This window comes from Schistocerca cancellata, chromosome 1, assembly GCF_023864275.1.
Source record: "Schistocerca cancellata isolate TAMUIC-IGC-003103 chromosome 1, iqSchCanc2.1, whole genome shotgun sequence".
In the NCBI taxonomy this organism is placed as follows: Eukaryota; Metazoa; Arthropoda; class Insecta; order Orthoptera; family Acrididae; genus Schistocerca; species Schistocerca cancellata.
The window spans coordinates 886674708-886698819 of record NC_064626.1 but is presented as its reverse complement, the minus strand read 5'-3'; the positions used below and the strand labels follow the sequence as shown (position 1 = coordinate 886698819).

Sequence of the window (24112 nt, the reverse complement as noted above, 5' to 3'; positions counted from 1 at the left end):
AAGCCTTAAGGACAGTCTTATCTGTGATAAGGTGTTCCCTGATATATGTAGCATCGTGGTATTACTTTACATCTTGAGTTACTGCGATACAGAGCAGTGTTTTGTAGTCGTGACATGTTAGAAACATTTTCAATAGTCAAACGACTGTACCAAGGAGCGATTAGAGGACCTGCTAGACAGCCGCGTTATGCCGGTTGCATGCAAATCAGGCGAAATGCAGTTCAGGTCGTTCGGGTACTTTTGAGCACGACTGTACCTTTGTGAACTTATCATTTCTGAGAACGCATGCTGCTACATCGTGATTACCTGTAAATACCACATTAATGCAATAAATGCTCAAAATGATGTCCGTCAACCTCAATGCATTTGGCAATATGTGTAACGACATTTCTCTCAACAGCGAGTAGTTCGCCTTCTGTAATGTTCGCACATGCATTTACAATGCGCTGGCGCATGTTGTCAGGCGTTGTCGATGGGTCACATCTACATCTACGTCTACATCTACATCCATACTCCGCAAGCCACCTGTCGGTGTGTGGCGGAGGGTACCCTGAGTACCTCTATCGGTTCTCCCTTCTATTCCAGTCTTGTATTGTTCGTGGAAAGAAGGATTGTCGGTATGCCTCTGTGTGGGCTCTAATCTCTCTGATTTTATCCTCATGGTCTCTTCGTGAGATATACGTAGGAGGGAGCAATATAGTGCTTGACTCCTCGGTGAAGGTATGTTCTCGAAACTTCAACAAAATCCCATACCGAGTTACTGAGCGTCTCTCCTGCAGAGTCTTCCACTGGAGTTTATCTATCATCTCCGTAACGCTTTCGCTATTACTAAATGATTCTGTAACGAAGCGTGCTACTCTCCTTTGGATCTTCTCTATCTCTTCTATCAACCCTATCTGGTACAGATCGCACACTGCTGTGCAGTATTCAAGCAGTGGGCGAACAAGCGTACTGTAACCTACTTCGTTTGTTTTCGGATTGCATTTCCTTAGGATTCTTCCAATGAATCTCAGTCTGGCATCTGCTTTACCGATTATCATTCCATTTTAAATCACTCCTAATGCGTACTCTCAGATAATTTACGGAATTAACTGCTTCCAGTTGCTGACCTGCTATTTTGTAGCTATATTATAAGGGATCTATCTTTCTATTTATTCGCAGCACATTACACTTGTCTACATTGAGATTCAAGTGCCATTCCCTGCACCATGCGTCAATTCGCTGCAGATCATCCTGTATTTTAGTACAATTTTCCATTGTTACAACCTCTCGATACACTACAGCATCATCTGCAAAAAGCCTCAGTGAAATTGCGATGTCATCCACAAGGTCATTTATGTATATCGTGAATAGCAACGGTCCTATGACACTCCCCTGCGGTACACCTGAATTCACTCTCACTTCGGAAGATTTCTCTCCATTGAGAATGATATGCTGCGTTCTGTTATTTAGGAACTCTTCAATCCAATCACACAATCGGTCTGATAGTCCATATGCTCTCACTTTGTTCATTAAACGACTGTGGGGAACTGTATTGAACGCCTTGCGGAAGTCAAGAAACAAGGCATCTACCTGTGAACCCGTGTCTATGGCCCCCTGAGTCTCGTGGACGAATAGCGCGAGCTGGGTTTCACACGACCGTCTTTTTCGAAACCCATGCTGATTCCTACAGAGTAGATTTGTAGTCTCGAGAAAAGTCATTGTACTCGAACATAATACGTGTTCCAAAATTCTACAACTGTCCGACATTAGAGATATAGGTCTATAGTTTGCACATCTGTTCGACGTCCCTTCTTGAAAACGGGGATGACCTGTGCCCTTTTCCAATCCTTTGGAACGCTACGCTCTTCTAGAGACCTACGGTACACCGCTGCAAGAAGGGGGGCAAGTTCCTTCGCATACTCTGTGTAAAATCGAACTGGTATCCCATCAAGTCCAGCGGCCTTTCCTCTTTTGGGCGATTTTGATTGTTTCTCTATCCCTCTCTCGTCTACTTCTATATCTACCATATTGTCATCTGTACGACAATCTAGAGAAGGAACTACAGTGCAATCTTCCTCTGTGAAACAACTTTGGAAAAAGACATTTAGTATTTCGGCATTTAGTCTGTCATCCTCTGTTTCAGTACCATTTTGGTCACAGAGTGTCTGGACATTTTGTTTTGATCCACCTACTGCTTTGACATTCGACCAAAATTTCTTAGGATTTTCCGCCAAGTCAGTACATAGAACTTTACTTTCGAATTCATTGAGCGCCTCTCGCATAGCCCTCCTCACACTACATTTCGCTTCGCGTAATTTTTGTTTGTCTGCAAGGCTTTGGCTATGTTTATGTTTGCTGTGAAGTTCCCTTTGCTTCCGCAGCAGTTTTCTAACTCGGTTGTTGTACCACGGTGGCTCTTTTCCATCTCTTACTATCTTGCTTGGCACATACTCATGTAACGCATATTGTACGATGGTTTTGAACTTTGTCCACTGATCCTCAACACTATCTGTTCTTGAGACAAAACTTTTGTGTTGAGCCATCAGGTACTCTGTAATCTGCTTTTTGTCACTTTTTCTAAACAGAAAAATCTTCCTACCTTTTTTAATATTTCTATTTACGGCTGAAATCATCGATGCCGTAACCGCTTTATGATCGCTGATTCCCTGTTCTGCGTTAACTTTTTCAAATAGTTCGGGTCTGTTTGTCACCAGAAGGTCTAATATGTTATCGCCACGAGTCGGTTCTCTGTTTAACTGCTCAAGGTAGTTTTCAGATAAAACACTTAAAAAAATTTCACTGGATTCTTTGTCCCTGCCATCCGTTATGAACGTTTGAGTCCCCCAGTCTATATCCGGCAAATTAATATCTCCACCGAGAACTATAACATGGTGGGGAAATCTACTCGAAATATTTTCCAAATTATCCTTCAGGTGCTCAGCCACAACAGCTGCTGAGCCAGGGGGCCTATAGAGACATCCAATTACCATGTCTGAGCCTGCTTTAACCGTGACCTTCACCCAAATCATTTCACATTTTGGATCTCCGTCAATTTCCTTCGATACTATTGCACTTCTTGTCGCTATAAACACGCCTCCCCCTTCACTGTCCAGCCTGTCTCTGCGGTATACATTCCAATCTGAGTTTAGGGTTTCATTACTGTTTACGTCTGGTTTCAGCCAACTTTCTGTACCTAGTACTATATGGGCGTTGTGACCGTTTATTAATGAGAGCAGTTCTGGGACCTTTCTATAAACGCTCATGCAGTTTACTATTAGCACATTAATATTGTTATTCCCTGTTGCATTTGGCCTACTCCTGCCTTGCCGCGTCTCAGGACACGTCTTGTCGGGCCTAGGGAGGAAATTCTCTAACCTAAAAAACCCCCATGTGCACTCTACACGTACTCCGCTACCCTTGTAGCCGCTTCCGGCGTGTAGTGGACGCCTGACCTATTCAGGGGGACCCTACATTTCTCCACCCGATAGCGGAGGTCGAGAAATTTGCACCCCAGATCTCTGCAGAATCGTCTGAGCTTCTATTTTAAGCCTTCCACTCGGCTCCAAACCAGAGGATCGCGATCGGTTCTGGGAACGATACTACAAATAGTTAGCTCTGATTCTACCCCGCGTGCGAGGCTTTCCGCCTTCACCAATTCCGCCAACCGACTGTAAGAACTGAGGATGACCTCTGAACCCAGACGGCAGGAGTCATTGGTGCCGACATGAGCAACAATTTGCAGTCGGGTGCACCCAGTGCTCTCTATCGGTGCCGGCAGGACCTCCTCCACATCTCGGATGAGACCCCCCGGCAAGCAGACAGAGTGAACACTGGCCTTCTTCCCCGACCTTTCCGCTATTTCCCTAAGGGGCTCCATCACCCGCCTAACGTTGGAGCTCCCAACAACTAAAAAACCCCTCCCCCTGTGTGCCTGCTGGGACCTTGCTGAAGGAGCAGCCACATGTCCACTCACAGGCAGAGCGGGCGATGCCACACGGCCAGCTTCCACATTTACCCTCCGCCTCGTGCGCCGCGAACGCCGCTGAACCCGCCACTCCCCTTGGGGAGAGGGTGGCCCAACCACGCCCGGTACCCGCGAAGATGTCTCGACAGCAGGGACAGTGGGTGAAGCATGTAACACCTGGGGTGTACCATGCGACGCACCAGACTCCCCACTGCCGCTACACTCCGAGGCAGCAGCCTGAAGACGGCTGACCGCGGCCATCAACACGCTCAGCTCCTCCTGCGTCCGTACACAGCAGTCACACATCCTATCCATCCTAAGGAATCAATTTACTGTAGAGAGTTAATCAAGTTTTAACTAGACTGCTAATTCACTAAAGGCGGCTGATTGTTGACTAAACTGTGATTGCTAGCCACTTCTTGTAGAAAACAATGAAAATTGCACTACCTGTCTCTGGGCTGCATTCAAAACAAACGCTAGCACTACTGGCACTGTGGCTGACTAAAGGGACTCTCTCTGACTGTATTCAAAACAAACAAGAAATCTATGGAGCACTATTACTAGCACTCGACAATTGAAGCTTCCTAATAGCAAAAACACACTTAAGAAAAAGTGACAAGTAAGAAAAATACAGAATGAGATTTTCACTCTGCAGCGGAGTGTGCGCTGATGTGAAACTTCCTGGCAGATTAAAACTGTGTGCCCGACCGAGAGTCGAACTCGGGACCTTTGCCTTTCGCGGGCAAGTGCTCTACCAACTGAGCTACCGAAGCACGACTCACGCCCGGTCTCACAGCTTTACTTCTTGCAGTATCTCGTCTCCTACCTTCCAAACTTTACAGAAGCTCTTCTGCGAACCTGGAGAACCAGCACTCCTGAAAGAAAGGATATTGCGGAGACATGGCTTAGCCACAGCCTGGGGGATGTTTCCAGAATGAGATTTTCACTCTGCAGCGGAGTGTGCGCTGATATGAAACTTCCTGGCAGATTAAAACTGTGTGCCCGACCGAGACTCGAACTCGGGACCTTTGCCTTTCGCGGACAAGTGCTCTACCAACTGAGCTACCGAAGCACGACTCACGCCCGGTCTCACAGCTTTACTTCTGCCAGTATCTCGTCTCCTACCTTCCAAACTTTACAGAAGCTCTTCTGCGATACTGGCAGAAGTAAAGCTGTGAGACCGGGCGTGAGTCGTGCTTCGGTAGCTCAGTTGGTAGAGTACTTGCCCGCGAAAGGCAAAGGTCCCGAGTTCGAGTCTCGGTCGGGCACACAGTTTTAATCTGCCAGGAAGTTTCAAGAAAAATACAGTTAATACTTAAATTAAGGTAGCTCGCTGCACAGCAGACGTGAAGCAGGCGGCATTTACGACGACACTGACACTACTGGGACTATGGCTGACTAAAGGGACTCTCTCTGACTGCATTCAAAACAAACACGAAATCTATGGAACACTATCACTAGCACTCGACAATTAAAGCTTCTTAAAAGCGAAAACACACGGAAGAAGAAGTGACAAGTAAGAAAAACACAGTTAATACTTAAATTAAGGTAGCTCGCTGCACAGCAGACGTGAAGCAGGCGGCAGTTACGACGACACTGACACTACTGGCAAATATCCTTCAACTTTCCCCACAAAGAAATCCGGGGACGTCAGATCCGGTGAACGTGTGGGCCATGGTATGGTGCTTCGACGACCAATCCACCTGTCATGAAATATGCTATTCAAAACCGCTTCAACCGCACGCGAGCTCTGCGCCGGACATCCATCATGTTGGAAGTACACCGTCATTCTGTCATGCAGTGAAACATCTTGTAGTAACATCGGTAGAACATTACGTAGGAAATCAGCATACATTGCACCATTTAGGTTGCCATCGATAAAAGGGGGGCCAATTATCCTTCCTCCCATAATGCCGCACCATAGATTAACCCGCCAAGATCGCTGATGTTCCACTTGTCGCAGCCATCGAGGATTTTCCGTTGCCCAATAGTGCATATTATGCCGGTTTACGTTACCTTTGTTGGTGAATGACGCTTCGTCGCTAAATCGAACGCGTGCAAAAAATCTTTCATCGTCCCGTGTTTTCTCTTGTGCCCAGTGGCAGAACTGTACACGAAGTTCAAAGTCGTCGCCATGAAATTCCTGGTGCATAGAAACATGGTACGGGTGCAATCGTTGTTGATGTAGCATTCTCAACACCGACGTTTTTGAGATTCCCGATTCTCGCGCAATTTGTCTGCTACTGATGTGCGGATTAGCCGCGACAGCAGCTAAAACACCTACTTGGGCATTATCAGTTTTTGCACGTCGTGGTTGACGTTTCACATGTGGCTGAACACTTCCTGTTTCCTTAAATAACGTAACTATCCGGCGAACGGTCGGGACACTTGGATGATGTCCAGGATACCGTGCAGCATACATAGCACACGCCCGTTGGACGTTTTGATCACAATAGCCATAGATCAACACGATATCGACCTTTTCCGCATTGGTAAACGGTCTATTTTAACACGGGTAATGTATTACGAAGCAAATACCGTCCGCACTGGCGGAATGTCACGTGATACCACGTACTTATACGTTTGTGACTATTACAGCGCCATCTATCACAAAGCGAAAAAAGTGGTCCAACTAAGACATTCGTATTTCTTTACGTACTACACGAAAAGGTAATAAAGAATGTGGGTTCCTATTTTAAAAAAACGCAGTTGATATTCGTTTGACCTATGGCAGCGCCATCTAGCGGGCCACCCATAGCGCCATCTGGATTCCCCCTTCAAGCTAGACGAGTTTCGTTCTTTGTAGTTTTTTCGTTTGATGCTTATTTCTTGAGATATTTGGCCCGATCACTATCAATGGACCTCCCTGTATAGTTACAGAGACCTTTTCAAGTCTCAAACATCTGTATGTACACAGACTGAAGCGGAAAATGAAAATTTGTACCTAGGCCAAGTTGGGAACCCGGACCAACTGCTCATTAGGCGGTTGGGCTAACCACTATGCCTCTATGGCACAGTCGCTTTGCAGAACTGTTACGGACTACCCTAGCACACCACCCTCCTCAATCCAGATTCCCATTCACGCCTCAACCCACTTGGTATTTCCTCTAAAGTCGAACAGCAACGTCTTGTGATCAGGATATCCCTGGTACAAGTTTTCATTCGTCGTTTCAGTCTACATATACTCTCCACAGATGTCTGAGTCTTGGAAAGGTCTGTGGATCCATATAGTTTCATTTGATTAAAGCAACTATGGCTGGTTTGCAGTTAGGATTTCCCCTTTCGTTCGATGCTTTCGTATTGTTCCAGTACAGTTGGAGAGCATCTGCAATGCTCTTCGAATTTGGTGGTAGTAACAAGTGGACTGAAGCCTGAATCTGAATTTGAAGTGGGGAGGGAGGCGGGCTAGGGTAGTCCGTCAGCACTGCAAAACCACTGTGCCAGAATGGCGTAGTGGTTAGTGCAACAGCCTAGTGAGCGGGAGACCTGGGCTCGAATCCTAGCATTGGTACAAATTTTTATTCGTCTCTTCTGTCTACATTTATATATGACTAATGATTTTGTCGCCAACTGCCTTGCCGCAATGGTAACATCGGTTCCCGTCAGATCACCGAAGTTAAGCGCTTACGGGGTAGGCTAGCAGTTGGGTGGGTGACCATCCGGTTTACCGAGCGCTGTTGGCAAGCGGGGTGCACTCAGCCCTTGTGAGGCAAGCTGAGGAGCTACTTGACTGAGAAGTAGCGCTCCGGTCTCGTAAACTGACGTACGGCCGGGAGAGCGGTGTGCTGACCACATGCCCCTCCATATCCGCATCCAGTGACGCCTCTGGTCTGAGGCTGACACGGCGGCCGACGGTAACCGTTGGGCCTTCCAAGGCCTGTTCTGACAGAGTAAATGATTTTGTCAGGGACCAGACGTTAAACTTCTCTTCAAACATCCCTTTGTATCGTGCAAGGCTTCACTCCTCCCCATCAGTTTTTCTCAGTAACGTTTTAACTCATTCTTACTGCCCTCCCCCTACCGCCCCCCTCGGTCTCCCGTTCATATTGCCACATGAGTCATGCCTTAGCACACGGGTGTCCAACATGCGGCCCAAAACAGCTGCCAGTGCGGCTCATGAAGTCAGCACCTATTGCACGGTAGGTTAAAAAAAATCCTACTGTGTAAAGTTATGATAAATTTAATAAGTTAAGTTTGGAACTCCTCCCACACGACACCATTCTCTCATTGGTCCTTCCTTTTTTTCCAGTGGTTATTGCGGCCCGAAAAAAAAAATGGTTCAAATGGCTCTGAGCACTATGGGACTTAACATCGTAGGTCATCAGTCCCCTAGAACTTAGAACTACTTAAACCTAACTAACCTAAGGACAGCATACACATCCATGCCCGAGGCAGGATTCAAACCTGCGACCGTAGCGGTCGCGCGGTTCCAGTTGAAGCGCCCAGAACCGCTCGGCCACTTCGGCCGGCCGCGGCCCGAAAGTTCTTGTCTTCTTCCAGTATGGCTCAGGGAAGCTAGAAGTCTGGTCACCCCTGCTCTTAATGTCCCTGAACTTGGTCATGCCGACCGTTGTGGCCGAGCGGTTCTAGGCGCTTCAGTCTGGAACCACGCTGCTGCTACGGTCGCAGGTTCGAATCCTGCCTCGGGCATGGATGTGTGATGTCCTTAGATTAGTTAGGTCTAGTAGTTCTAAGTTTAGGGGACTGATGACCTCAGATGTTAAGTCCCATAGTTCTTACAAGGGAACCTCCCCATCGCACCCCCTTCAGATTTAGTTATAAGTTGGCACAGTGGATAGGCCTTGAAAAACTGAAATTGCCGGCACGGTAGCTCAGCGTGTTCGGTCAGATGGTTACGTGCCTTCTGTAATAAAAAAACTGAGTTAATCGATCATCAACGAACTTAAACGGATGTCTTACGACGTCCGCCCCGATCAGATCCAACGAACAAAAGCGAACAAAATGAAATTTAAAAAAATAAAAAGTGAAAAGTTTAATTTTTTATTTTCAGACAATTATTATCTGTCCGTCCGTCCGATGCGAGGTAACTGCGCCGTAGTATGGGGACGCTACACCTAAACAAACATCGAAACACACGACGTCAGTCGACTACAGTGCACGGAAGAGAGAGTATTCCTGCTAACGAAGCTCCCTGGCTGGCAGTTGACTGTTTACTACTTTGGACGGGAGTGCATTAAATACGTGAGATGTATTCCGTGGGCACTATGAATCCAGCAAATATAGCGGTCGCAAAACACAGACACAAAACTTATTTCAGTGAACAGAGACGTCAATGAACGAACGGACAGATCATATCTTTGCGAAAATAAAGAAAGCAAACTTTTCACTCGAGGGAATACTTGAACGAAGGACCTATCGTTCCGCAACTGCTCACGCTAACCACGGGACCACGGCGCTCTTGAGCTCAGACTCTCCTTGATGTTGCCTATCTTGCGCATGGACTACTCAGTTTGTATATTTTGCTTATTTTTTTCATAGTTCCACACAACTTCTTCCTGTTTTCTCGATTGATCTGTGTTCAGTTTTTCAAGGCCTATCCACTGTGCCAACTTATAACTAAATCTGAGAGGGGTGCGATGGGGAGGTTCCCTTGTTAGAGCCATTTGAACTTGGTCGTAGAGTGCACGAGTTCCCAAGGACACTTGACCGCACGATTGGAGTTTGAATCGAGAAATCAACAATATTTCCGGCAGAGGGCGGAAGGATGAGAGAGACAAGGTATGTCCGCCTGTGTTATCGCGTTGGTGGGAATAGCGCGGCTGTGCGTGGGTTCGATCTGACTTCCAAATTCCTTACACGTCGGTGGAGTGCACCGGGAAATGCGGAAGAACGGGCGGTCCGCCCACGAGGAGTGATTCACGGTTGGGGGTGTCGGTGGCCGGTGCGCCTGGTGCAGTTGCAGCCCGCGGCCCGCCGTATATATAGCGGCGGTGGAGGGGGCCGACGCTCCGCCACGCCGCCGTAGTGTGCCGCAGGCTCGGTCGCCAGTCGCACGCCGGCCCCTGCCAGGAGTCGCACCGCCGCGCATCGCCACGCTCGCGACTGACTACTGTGCGCTCGACCTCCGAGAGACGCGCAGCCACGGTGACCGGACCGGGATGCCCAGCGCCCGCCACTGAGCCAGCCGCACACGGACTCGGGATGACGCCGCCGCACGCCGCACGCCAGCCGCCGCTCCCGCCAGCGGCGCCACCGCGTCTGCCTCTGCCGTTGCCTCAGGTCAGTGGCGGCTGCAGCGCCTGGCCGTGCAGTTTCGGATATTGCGCTCATTTGCAACAAGTCACCGATAGTCGTGGCAAGCCACTCAGACGGGAGTCGGTCGCCGGCTGTTGAAGCCTATGCGGTGCATTTGCCACCACACAGTCTTCGTAGAAATGAGATCCTAGCGCTTTTAACACCCCTGCTTTTATTTTGGCTGTTAAAATCTGGAATAACCTGGCAGCATAACCTTTGACGTCATAGAGTATCGATTTTGTCACGGTAACGAGATCTGGCTGCTTAATAACATTATATTCAGGAAATACAGATCTTGCGATGATCAAGTTCACTATGAGTTTTAGTTTTGTTAAGTAATGTAATTTCGTGTAACACAATGGGAGACACACTACCGTCGTCTTACCCACATACTCGCGTCTAATCTAAACACAGGTTCAGTACACCTACATAACGTCACACGTTATTGTACAAGGGGACTTAAAAAAAGTTAACTGCACATTGGTATCGCGGGCAAAGGAGCTATTATTGTCACTGCACTACACTTAAAAATGTTCAAATGTGTGTGAAATCTTATGGGACTTAACTGCTAAGGTCATCAGTCCCTAAGCTTACACACTACTTAACCTAAATTATCCGAAGGACAAACACACACACCCATGCCCGAGGGAGCACTCGAACCTCCGCCGGCACCAGCCGCACTGTCCATGACTGTAGCGCCCCAGACCGCTCGGCTAATCCCGCGCGGCACACTACCCTTAAAAGTGACACAGATACGTGACACTACGTTTCTACATAGTCACTAAGTATCTATAAACTTGTTACCGATCCTTCTGTTCCTCGACGGTACGAATGCGCTCCTTGGTCACGGAGGCCTTCGAGAGCAGCTTTGTGAACGTCCTCATTGTCTGAAAACCTGTGACTGCGAATAGTTCCTCGATTGCGTGAATATTGTTGTCTGTCTTCCATGTTGTGGACCTTCCTTCCCGATAACCATCACCCACGTTGAAATTACAATTAAATCAATACCATTAGCTCCTGACAGGCGTTAAAATACATCAACGGGGACGGTTAAAAATGTGTGCCCCCGCCGGCCGCGGTGGTCTAGCGGTTCTGGTGCTGCAGTCCGGAACCGCGGGACTGCTACGGTCGCAGGTTCGAATCCTGCCTCGGGCATGGGTGTGTGTGATGTCCTTAGGTTAATTAGGTTTAAGTAGTTCTGAGTTCTAGGGGACTTATGACCTAAGATGTTGAGTCCCATAGTGCTCAGAGCCATTTGAACCATTTTTGTGTGCCCCGACCGGGAATTGAACCCGGGATCTCCTGCTTTCATGGCAGACGCTCTACCCCTTTTTTTGTTCGGTATTGTTCGTTGCGTTTGGTCTGGGCGGACGTCACAAGACATCCGCCCAAGTTGATCGTTGATTCCTTTACTCAGTTATTTTATTACAGAAGGCGAGCAGCCCTCTGCCCGAACACGCTGAGCTACCGTGCCGGCTACCCATCTGAGCCACCGAGGGCACAGAGGATAGTGCGACTGCAGGGATTTATCGCCGGCACGCACCCCGTGAGACCCACATTCACAACTTAATGTCCACACACTACATTCGTAGTGCCCCTGCCATTATACCCATTACTCGCGGCAGACAATCCACCGAGTCCCGTAAGAGTTCAGGCAATTCGTGTGCATCCGCGCTCAAGAAGGTCATGTCCGAAACAACAGATGCCATCTTCATATCACCCACGTTTGTGCCCCTCGTTTGAATTGTTGGCTCCTTTCCATGACACTACATTTGGCCCACAGGGCGCCAGAGTTCCGCGGTGAATCTGTATGTCAATACGGACGTTTTTCGCACAAGAATCGCACGGTCACGCGTACATCAGCTTTGGTCCCGTGTACTTCAGCTTTGGAGTACGTTTTCAGTTACCGCGTCACTTCGCTCCACACTGCGATGCACCTGTTATCCACATCGTAGCAGAACTGTGCCTGCAGGGAAGTTAAAACACGTACTATCTTCTGACAATGCACCTGTCTTGTTGCGCAGTGGCTATGCGTGGGATGACGTGCGTGATTTACTTTTAGAAGTCTCCTCGTAGTACTGTGCACAAGTGTTCTACATTGCAGTCCATTGGTCGGCGCGGCTGAAGCTAGACTCTACATATTTATATTAACTTCTTGTTAAAAGCAAATACTTTTGTCACTAATTGGTATAATTATAAGATTTACTGAGCGTCGGCCCACAGTGATGGGGATACACTCAGCCGCTGCTTCTTTCCGCTAAGCCATCACAACAACGACTCGCTACTATGAGCGACAACAGTATCAGTAATCTGACGATCTTTGCGCTTGAAAATCAGTCCTTCACCTACTCGCAATCTGTGTGAGACAATTACGACTAAGGGATGGTGGTTTCCTTACATGCCCCACACTCTAATCGGCTGCGATCAGACTCAGACTCGTAGGGATCTGCCGAGGCGACATAAAGTCCGTTCGTCAAACACTCCTCTTCCAGTACAATGATTTACACGTCTGGTAACATAGTTGCTGCAACACTGAAAATCCACCCTAGACATTGTTCATCTCTTATGATATGGAGAATAAAGGCTACTGCTTTTTTCACTCAATTCCTCTTCTTTCTTCGTTACGCCAAGTTAAAGAGCTCGCTTGGTCTGATAGCTTCTTTTTCTTCTTCTCCTATGTTGCCTCTTCCGTTCCTCTGTCCAATGTTCCCCAGTGTATGTTTTTAGCTTGCTTTACGAATGTGTGATTTGCAGCTAGGATTCTAAACGCTTTGATTTTCTGATGGTATTTTCCGTGGTATTTATTTCTCGTAAGTCCTGCTTAACTTCTTCTAACCAAGTGATTTTTAACTTTTTTGAATTTATTATATTAAGTAGTCTTTTTGTTATCTAGTGTCGTCTATTATGGAGAAGTGATCATAGGACTTAAAGTGTCTTCTGCTTACTGCAACAGTGAACTTGCCTGTTGGTGTGTCTAAGTCTGTAGTTTCTTTTTTTTTTAATCCATATGCCACTTAGCGGGACCCCAAATTTTTTTACAATTTTTCGCTCTGCCTTTGCAGTTTCAGAAATTTTTGAATGCTCTCCTAGAGGTCTAGTTTCTGAAGCATATAATACAACAGGCAAGACAACCGCCTCCCGCAATGTCGAAGTTTCGCATTATGGAATATCACTCATGTATTGTAGTGATTCCATCTTATTCTGTACACTTTCTGGAGTTTGGTGTTCCACTCAACTGTGTTTATCGCTTTTCCTCATTTGCAAACGATTTCAACAACAGCTTCATCTTCAGGTGCTTAAGCGCTATTATCGACGTGACGTACAACTGCAAGTACATCCTCTTAATGTATTCTAGCATCCTCTAGTGCAGTAATTATGAGACAGTCTTATTTGTACGACTTAGTCTTATAGTGGGTTATGCTTGCGTCCATAAACAGGTTATTCTAGGGGTGGTATATCACTTCGATAACGGCTCTTAAATGCCTGAAGATGAAACCGTAGTTACTTCGAAGTCGTTTGCAAAGAAATTAAAATATTAAAACAGCTGAGTGGAAAAGCACTCCTTTGTTCTCCATAACAGGATATTTCGAGCTGATGTCTCCAGTTTCCAGCTCTACAGAAGCAACAACAGTGTTGACGTTGAAAACCTAAAGTCTTGTGTAATTCCGGTCCGTTATGGCCCAGACGTCTTGCAGCGATTGTCATTCCGCGTTAATGTCGGCTAACTTGCTACTCGCTGCCATGTTCGCTACTACACATCTGTCTGTGATAAAGAGCTCAGGTAACGTGCCCACATTCGCCCCGTACGTGGCATCTCGCGCAACATTCGGGCGTCATGTATTCAAATGGAACAACCCATCCCATGCCTCTTGGCCCGTCAGTTTGTGCACTTTTCAAATATAAACCAACTGAACTAACAATGCTTAGCGTATACGACTGGTAGTAGAGATATGAAATTCGGAGGAAACATTTTCCCAAAGTCGGCCCTTAAAAGGGTAAATTGAGTACAAAATATGCATCAAAAGACCTGTTCCAGAGCTCGCGCCGAGGAGAACTAATCGACTAATTGAGTGGGTTGTGGCACATTAGATGAAAATAATTTACGCAGCAACAGGCGTAAAAAACTAGCGGTAATGGAACGGGAAAAGTTCAGACAGGAGGATGGACACAAACAGCATCAACAAATGAAGTGTTCAATGAATGGCTGCCTGAAATTCTCTCAATTTAGCACTTACGCTTCTTAGACACTGTTTTCCTGGCTGACTGTCCACGTTACACTATCCAGTATTACTCTAGCGGTCAATTCCCATCAAACAGCGACGGCGTAAACAGGTTCTCCCTTAATTTTCGTTGCGAAGCATTGGCACAATGCATGACGTAAGTCCCGTTGCTCGGCAGATCCGGATGTAATTGAAATGCGCCTTGGAAAGTTTTTCATCCGCAGTTATCTGCGATAACGTTGGTTATATGCAAGAAACTCAACAGAGGAAAGTCCACTGGACCAGACGGGATACCAGTTCGACTCTACACAGAGTACGCGAAAGAACTTGCCCTCCTTCTAACAGCCGTGTACCGCAAGTCTCTAGAGGAACGGAAGGTTCCAAACGATTGGAAAAGAGCACAGGTAGTCGCAGTCTTCAAGAAGAGTCGTCGAGCAGATGCGCAAAACTATAGACCTATATCTCTGACGTCGATCTGTTGTAGAATTGTAGAACATGTTTTTTGCTCGTGTATCATGTCGTTTTTGGAAACCCAGAATCTACTCTGTAGGAATCAACACGGATTCCGGAAACAGCGATCGTGTGAGACCCAACTCGCTTTGTTTGTTCATGAGACCCAGAAAATATTAGATACAGGCTTCCAGGTAGATGCTATTTTCCTTGACTTCCGGAAGGCGTTCGATACAGTTCCGCACTGTCGCCTGATAAAGAAAGTAAGAGCCTACGGAATATCAGACCAGCTGTGTGGCTGGATTGAAGAGTTTTTAGCAAAAAGAACACAGCATGTTGTTATCAATGGAGAGACGTCTACAGACGTTAAAGTAACCTCTGGGGTGCCACAGGGGAGTGTCATGGGGCCATTGCTTTTCACAATGTATATAAATGACCTAGTAGATAGTGTCGGAAGTTCCATGCGGCTTTTCGCGGATGATGCTGTAGTATACAGAGAAGTTGCAGTATTAGAAAATTGTAGCGAAATGCAGGAAGATCTACAGCGGATAGGCACTTGGTGCAGGGAGTGGCAACTGTCCCTTAACATAGACAAATGTAATGTAGTGCGAATACATAGAAAGAAGGACCCTTTATTGTATGATTATATGATAGCGGAACAAACACTGGTAGCAGTTACTTCTGTAAAATATCTGGGAGTATGCGTACGGAACGATTTGAAGTGGAATGATCGTATAAAATTAATTGTTGGTAAGGCGGGTACCAGGTTGAGATTCATTGGGAGAGTCCTTAGAAAATGTAGTCCATCAACAAAGGAGGTGGCTTACAAAACACTCGTTCGACCTATACTTCAGTATTGCTCATCAGTGTGGGATCTGTACCAGATCGGGTTGACGGAGGAAATAGAGAAGATCCAAAGAAGAGCGGCGCGTTTCGTCACAGGGTTATTTGGTAACCGTGATAGCATTACGGAGATGTTTAGCAAACTCAAGTGGAAGACTCTGCAAGAAAGGCGCTCTGCATCGCGGTGTAGCTTGCTGTCCAGTTTCGAGAGGGTGCGTTTCTGGATGAGGTATCGAATATATTGCTTCCCCCTACTTATACCTCCCGAGGAGATCACGAATGTAAAATTAGAGAGATTCGAGCGCGCACGGAGGCTTTCCGACAGTCGTTCTTCCCACGAACCATACGCGACTGGAACAGAAAAGGGAGATAATGACAGTGGCACGTAAAGTGCCCTCCGCCACACACCGTTGGGTGGCTTGCGGAGTATAAATGTAGATGTAGATGTAGATGTAGATGTAAACAACAGCAGTGTAAAGGCTAGCGACAACTTTTATTATACTTTCCTTTAACGCCAATTGTGTGTTATATGAGGTACACCGCTCCTGGCCTTGGCCATGATGTGGGTTTTAAATTTTCACTGATGAACTGCAGCTGAGCCACGATGTCTGAGAGACAAATCAAGTTGACAGTTCCCTATTAATTCATTCATTCATCAGTTTTGGTAACTGCATTTCTGATTTCCGATCGCTACTGATGCGAAGCTAAAGGCTAAATACAAATCAGGATTTCTCGCTAAAGTGGGCAGATTTCGCAGTCACTGAAAGATATTCTATCGATGTGGACTTAAAAATTTAAGTATATAACTGAAAGATAAACAAATTACACAAAGTTATTAAGGAAGGTGTTGTAAATTCAGGTTATAAGCTTGTCAGCAAATTCTGTACTATGCACCATATGCGTGATTTTCATGCTTCACTTTGGGTTTCATTTTTACTGAACGCGGACGACTGTAACTTTTGGCAGGTTACTTTACTGGCTTCACTTTACGAAACCATTTTAGTTTCGCTGTAATATGTTACATTATAAATCATGTCACGTCTGCTGGTTGGTAGACAGCAAGTCGTGACCACATATTACGCTTCTATGTGCAGTACTCATGTATCTGTCGGTGCTTCTCGATCTCATGTTCGACCCTATTTCATCACGGATAAGTTTCAATCGACTTCATTTATTTTATTTGCTTACTTGTTTCGCGAAGAGACGAGAACAAGCAACAGTCTGAAAGAAATCCGAATAACGCCTAATGCAAAACGCTGCATGCATATGAACTGCTTTACGTCTACAGTTACAAACTTTAATGTAATTTTTAATCCGCAACTATACGGCTAACAATGCTAAAGACGTTTTGGCGAATCAATTGTAACAAACACTAGATCTGAGTAAACAGAAACAGCTAAATGCTAGACGTAGAGGATTTTGTAGCAATGGCGCCGTTACACGTTGTAAATGTGAACTAGCCAGACATGCAAAGATACTGTTTCACTTCTATTTATTATTTCACGCTTATGTTTCTTCAAGTGTAAGAATCGAGAGGAAAAGAAAAATTAAATCCGTCTGAATGTTTCGTAGATGCTTATAACAAATACTCTACAGCTTTTGGGGATACAGCAAACAATTATCAGGTTGTTATCCATCTTTGAAAGTAAATATAGAAGGACTATCCACCATGGAAAATATGGATAACGATTATAAAAGTTGAGTGTGAATTCTCTACACAAACACTCACCTCATCATTTTACATAAGAAATAAGATTCTGAAATGTCATGGCTATCAAGAAGGAAGGAAGGTTAGGAGGGTACAGAGCCTCGTCAGTCTCAAGGTCATTACAGACGAACAGAAACTCAACTGAAGGAAGCGGCCATGGCCTATTTAATAAATCGCTTCAGCATTCGGCTGAGCATAGTTTTGGAACAGACGTTGGAAACAGACCAGACGCCGATCTGAATGCAAGTCCAGTGTCTCATTTGTATCATCATTTCGGTCGGTCGTAAACCTGGGATCTATTGGACCTATTCAACGAATTGACGTTCCAAACTTCAAGATCGGATTATGTAGTACGTAAATCTTCGGACAGAAAATTAATGATGGGGGGACATTAGATTATGCACCTACACAATTATATTTCTTATTCACATCAAAGTTATTTATTCCTGTTTGTTACTGTATATGTCGAAGTAAGTAGTTCACATTTAGGGAACCATTACTGGACACCTAGACTGTTTCAGTCTGTTGTAGAAGCAAATTTCCATTACTATCACCGTTTGACGTCGTACGCACACACTTCACTACAGTTCCTCAGTCTAACTTTTTCTTTCGTCACCATTCGTGAAATGTGTTACACATATTGTGTTTCTCCGAAAGATTTCCTCTCTTCAGTTATTGCTTTTCCAATTGGGCCGATTTAGTCCTCACCGTCTTAGTATTTCTACCATTTTGTCGTTTCACAAACCTACGCATTACCCACATTTGAAAATCTTTGTTTTACCTACTATAATCTTCGTGTATTCTTTAAGTTTTACTTACTCTTGCTTCAGGATCTAGTTAGCTTATCATGATGTTTTATCGCGTATCTTGATTGCAATTCTTTTTTTCTGGTAAAGGTTTTCATATGTTTATTTCCTCTCCTGGTCTTTCAGGTGGCTGCCTCTTCATTTTATGTCCACTAATATTTGTGTCCACTAAACACTTAAAATTCTTCTTTTGTGCGACTACAGGCAAAGCTCCCTCAATTTCTTGATAATATTTGATACAAGCTGAGTTCATACGTTGAAGAAAACCTGTATTCACCTTCTCTAATCTATTTTTGGTGTCTGCCTTTTTGTCATCTTGTGTTATCTTGCTGCCTACTAGGCAGAATTCTCGAAATGTTAAGTTCTGATAAATAATGTACTATATATATGAATTCACGTTCCGATTCAATACATATTTCACTGTTACTGCAGCTTACTAACAGCACGTTCACTCACGTCATCCACATAGTGTTCACATGATGTTGCATGACCTCCACTGCTTGAAAACCGACCGAGGCGGCGCGGTGAAACTGGGCTTGCATTCGGGAAGACGACGGTTCAAAACCCTCTCCGGCCATCCACATTTAGGTTTTCTGTAGTTTCCTTAAACTTATTAACGAAATGTCGGGATGGTTTAAAAGGACACGGAATTCGCGCCTACTCATCCTCTGCCAAGCCGGACTTGTTTACCGTCTGCGACATCTTCATGGTCTCCCTCTCTTAACTAGATACAGCTGCAACATCAGATGCTTTTAACAGAGACAGCAATCAGGCAACGTAACACAGACACTTCAACTATTACAATACTGCGTATCTGCATTAATAAGGCACCTGCTTCTCTTTCGAAAACCGAACCATCGGTTCTACGTCAGCTTTGATTTCCAGTTAAGCAGCAGAACTCTTTATGCATCCTTCAGCATTTAACCTTGAGTTACTGCCTTCACAGGAGTTATACGGCTACATTCCGCAATAAATTACTTACATAACCCGTAATTATGCAGTTTTTACTAAATAAATTAACTAAAAAGATGGATGAAATACGAAACATGGAAAACCTTTGAAACAAAGTAGATAACGAGGTTTCTGAACATAAAGAATTTCGTTTGCTTTGAATGAAACACGACAACTTTCCTACAAGATAGGGAATCAGCCTTGTTATTACTAGAGTGAAGGTAGGAGTGGCATGTAAACCTACTATATAAGGGGAAATAGCAACTTGCATAATTTTTCTCATCACTTTCATTTCCCGTTGGAAATGTCTTTCACTGCTAGAAACCTCTCTGACCACTTGCTTAACGGCGTGACAGTATTCTCAAGTACCTCAATTTCTCAGCAATAATCGACGAGCTTACTGCTACATGGGAAGTGTTATACATATAACTAGTAAATATTGTGCAACTGTGACAACCTCTAACTAACACAAAATGATCAGATGCAATTATGACGATTTATGCAATTATTATAGGCAGATCTCATATTTAGGTTTAAACGTTTAATATAGGGTGAAGTAACTGGAAGGACTGTATCTCAATCCTTAAGAAGCAGTGGCAAGAAATTTGACTTGTTCGTGGGGAAGAATCGTCACTGATGTTAATCAGTTTAAAATCAAAACTAGTGGAGCAGGATTTGAGAGCGCATCCTAAAGGTTCCGCTTTACCGTTTGTCTTCGGCACAGAGAGGCAGCGCAAGCGAACAAACAGATTTCTTTCTTAGTGGACCACAGGTTGCCAGGGTTGTTTCGAGAACGCTATAGAAGTTTTACTTGGAAGACCTTACACATGCTCCATGAAGTTCCGATCTCTCTCTCTCTCTCTCTCTACGTGATTTCCATATTTTTGGATCCCTGAAAAAAGACATTCGTGGCCATCGATTTCCCTCTGAGGAAGAGGTGCACGCCAGGATATAATCATGGTGCCGCAGGCAACCGCAAAGATTTTTCCGTGAAGGCATTGACCGTCTTGTCTCACAGAGGCATAAATGTATTAACATTTATAGCGACTATTTTTGAAATAATAAACAGTTTGCTTACATTTTTTCCACGTGTGTCGTTTTCATTTGACTGCCCCTTATACAATAAAATAAAAATGTGTTGAGCAGAAATGAGGGATAGAAAAACAAGAAGATGGTAGATCTTTTGGGTGACAAAAAGGAGACGGTGGATTGAGTCACATAAACTCATGACACATGGTTGACTGTAGAGATATCCGTTTATCGCGGTGTTCTTTAATCATGAGGAACTATGCAGATTGAAGGGATTAGCATTATTCGATTCGTTGAAAACAAGATTTCACTATTGAGAGATATTTTTAAAATTCAGCGGTGTCAAGAAACAAGGTCGAATGAAAAAGTAAGAAATATTTTGAAACGTTAAATGCAAGATTTGACTATTGAAAGTAATTTCAAAAATTTGACAATAGGGACGATTAATACTTCCCCGAGAAATCAGTATCCTGTAGAGAGTACTGGGTTACAGACAACATTGTAGCAAATATTTCGTTCAAAATACATACTCCGTGTTCTACGGATTTGCCAGTTCAGAGTTAAATCAACTACTAGGGTGCTCGTATTTTACGACGTATCGAAGGGAAGTTAATGTGAAAATTTAAACTATATTGAAATCTCATTGTTTTCGCCCACTCAAAAAAATTAACACTCAACTTGTATGATATTCCTCTTAATGCTTCTGGACCATTTTTGTTCACTTTCAGTCGAAGCTCTTTATCTGTACAGACTGTGGTTCTCTTCAGCAGATTGTTCGCTGATACAGCACTCTTTCACATTTTTGAGACGCAGACTCAAAGATCCAAGGACTCAGAAAGGTCCAGCAGCCTGTTTTATTTTTACTTTTCAAATATTGGAAGTCTGCGTGATAGGAGAGACTGTGATAACTGACGTGAGAGAGGTGGTTTGTTGATAGATGAACTCATCGGTGGTATCTGATTTTTTGAGCTTGCTGTAACAATTGAGGCCAGTGATTCATGTTGTATTGCTCTTTGAAAATTTTACGATGCTATAACATTACGCTGATACTTTCTGACGATGAGCAAAAATGGTTCAAATGGCTGTGAGCACCATGGGACTTAGCTTCTGAGGTCATCAGTCCCCTAGAACTTAAAACTACTTAAGCCTAACTAACCTAAAGACATCAAACACATCCATACCCGAGGCAGGATTCGAACCTGCGACCGTAGCGGTGGCGTGGTTGTAGACTGTAGCGCCTCGAACCACTCGGCCACCCAGGCCGGCTGACGATGAGCAGTTTGCAGGAATTATTCAGTAATCCACAAGAAGACATTCACGAAAAATAATTGTGCCACTCGGTCGTGGCAGGACAAGAAGGAAACAAGATGTTTACGTAGCACGTCATCAGGCTGCGTCTCGCTGACTTCTATGCAAGGTGGGTATTACGAGAACTCGACAAACTTTGATAGCTTATCGACCCAATAGGCATCTAAAGGTCCCGCAGGTAAATGAGACCAGAATGCTGTGCCTATAACAATAAATCAGTTACTAGCCAGTGTCGATTCGGGACTGGGACACAGGATCTCGCACTGGTTACAATTTGTGGTATCATAACAAGAATGCAGTGCTATCGATGAAAGTAACTTACTTGCTAACAAATGACACAGGATAAATTGAAGCACACTTAAAGGGGGCCGGCCGTTGTGGCCGAGCGGTTCTAGGCGCTACAGTCTGGAACCGCGCGACCACTACGGTCGCAGATTCTAATTCTGCCTCGAGCATGTATGTTTGTGAAGTCCTTAGGTTAGTTAGGTTTAAGTAGTTCTAAGTTTTAGGGGACTGATAACCTCAGATGTTGAGTCCCATAGTGCTCAGAGCCATTTGAATCAACTTAAAGGGGTGAAGCTGATGATGATCAGGACTGTGTGACAGTCGCAGTTGGGAATAGCTATTATCGAATATATGGATCTGTTCGAACCCAGCAAGGGAAGAGAGATATAATCATTTTCAGTATCATGCCTCTTGAAAGTCTAAACAGCCTCACAGCCCACGTGCTAGAAACTGTTGGTACAAATACGATCGCAGCAGTTGTCAAGAAAGAGGATACGACCACTCGAATGAATACCGGTGACTGTTATCTTAGTAATCCCTTAATGCCTGCGACACAAAGCAGCAACATATTCAGTGGTACAGTATTTATCCTGCTCAGCAGGCGGTTTTTGTTGTTCCGCGATCTTCTGATCTAGCAGGAATAACAAGGACTGAAGTTATCAACGCCAGTAGAGGAAAACTGCTGCCAAAGGATACTAATGACATTCCCGCTTTTACGTGTTGAGAAGGCCAGAACATTATAGCCACCTACCTAACAGCCGCTACCTCCACCTTTGTCACAGATAACAGCGGCGACGCGTCGTGGCACGGAAGCAATGAAGCCTTGATACGTCACTGGAGGGAGCTGTCAAAACATCTGCACACCCAGGTCACCTAATTCCCGTAAATTCTGGGGAGGGAGACAATGAGCTCTGACGCCACATTCGATCACATTCGAGATTTGTTCAATTGGGTTCAGATCTGGCGATTTGTCAGGCCACCAGATCAATTGGAACTCGCCATTGTGTTCCTTGACCCTTCCACCATACTACTGGCCCTGTGGCACGGCGTATTACCTTGTTGAAAAATGCAACTGCCGTCGAGAAACATGATCGTAATTAAGAGATGTATGTGGTCTGCAACCAGTCTGCTATACTCCTTGGGCTTTGCACGAGCTACAGTGGATCCATGAATGCCCAAGTGAATGTTGATTGGGTTGTGTTGTTTGGGGGAAGAGACCAAACTGCGAGGTCATCCGTCTCATAGGATTAGGGAAGGACGGGGAAGGAAGTCGGCCGTCCCCTTTCAAAGGAACCATCCCGGCATTTGCCTGGAGCGATTTAGGGAAATCACGGAAAACTGAAATCAGGATGGCCGGACGCGGGATTGAACCGTCGTCCTCCCGAATGCGAGCCCTGTGTGCTAACCACTGCGCCAACTCGCTCGGTAGTGAATGTTCCCCATGGCATAATGGAGCTGCCGCTAGCTTGTCTTCGTCCGGCAATACAGGTGGCAAGGAGATCTTCCCCTGGAACACCACGGATTCGTGCCCTACCATCAGCATGGTGAAAAGGTATTGGGATTCGTCAGACCACGTTCAGTGCCGATCGTCACGTGCTCGTTTCAGCTGTAGCTTCCGATGTCGTGATGTTAACATTGGCACATCAACGGTTCGTTGGCTGCGGAGACCTGTCGTTAGGACTGTTCGGTGTACTGTGTGTTCCGACACACTTGTAATCTTCCCAGCATTAAAGTATGACGCTAATTCCTCCACAGTTCGTCTCCTGTACTGTTTTATGTCCTGTTTTACTAGTCTTACCAGCATACGACGTCGACATCTATAATGTGGGGTGGCCTCCCAACTCCATGACATGGTTAAAAATGGTTCAAATGGCTCTGAACGCTATGGGACTCAACATCTTAGGTCATAAGTCACCTAGAACTTAGAACTACTTAAACCTAACTAACCTAAGGACATCACACACACCCATGCCCGAGGCAGGATTCGAACCTGCGACCGCAGCAGTCCCGCGGTTCCGGACTGCAGCGCCAGAACCGCACGGCCACCGCGGCCGGCCATGACATAGTTACATATCAGTTTCACCACGTGTTGAAGACAACCACAGCGCTCCTCGAACACCTAACCAGTCATGCAGTTTCAGAAATGTCGTGCTGAGCCTGCGAGCCATCATAAACCGCCCTCGGTCAAACTCAGATAGATCGCACGCTTTCCCCATTCTGCACACGGACAGCGCGCTCACTGATACTACAGGGTGTTTCAAAAATGACCGGTATATTTGAAACGGCAATAAAAACTAAACGAGCAGCGATA

The 24112-nt window shown here is 45.3% G+C and overlaps 1 protein-coding gene across 1 annotated transcript in view; it reads left to right on the top strand.

Annotated features, from left to right (window-relative positions):
* The first annotated feature begins 9948 nt into the window (after positions 1–9948).
* The window catches only part of LOC126190663 (facilitated trehalose transporter Tret1-2 homolog), a 306675-nt gene continuing 292511 nt past the window's right edge, over positions 9949–24112 (top strand). The window contains exon 1 of the mRNA XM_049931107.1: positions 9949–10186. Coding sequence (XP_049787064.1) covers positions 10109–10186 — 78 coding nt within the window. The 5' untranslated portion in view covers positions 9949–10108. The remainder of the gene's footprint in view (positions 10187–24112) is intronic.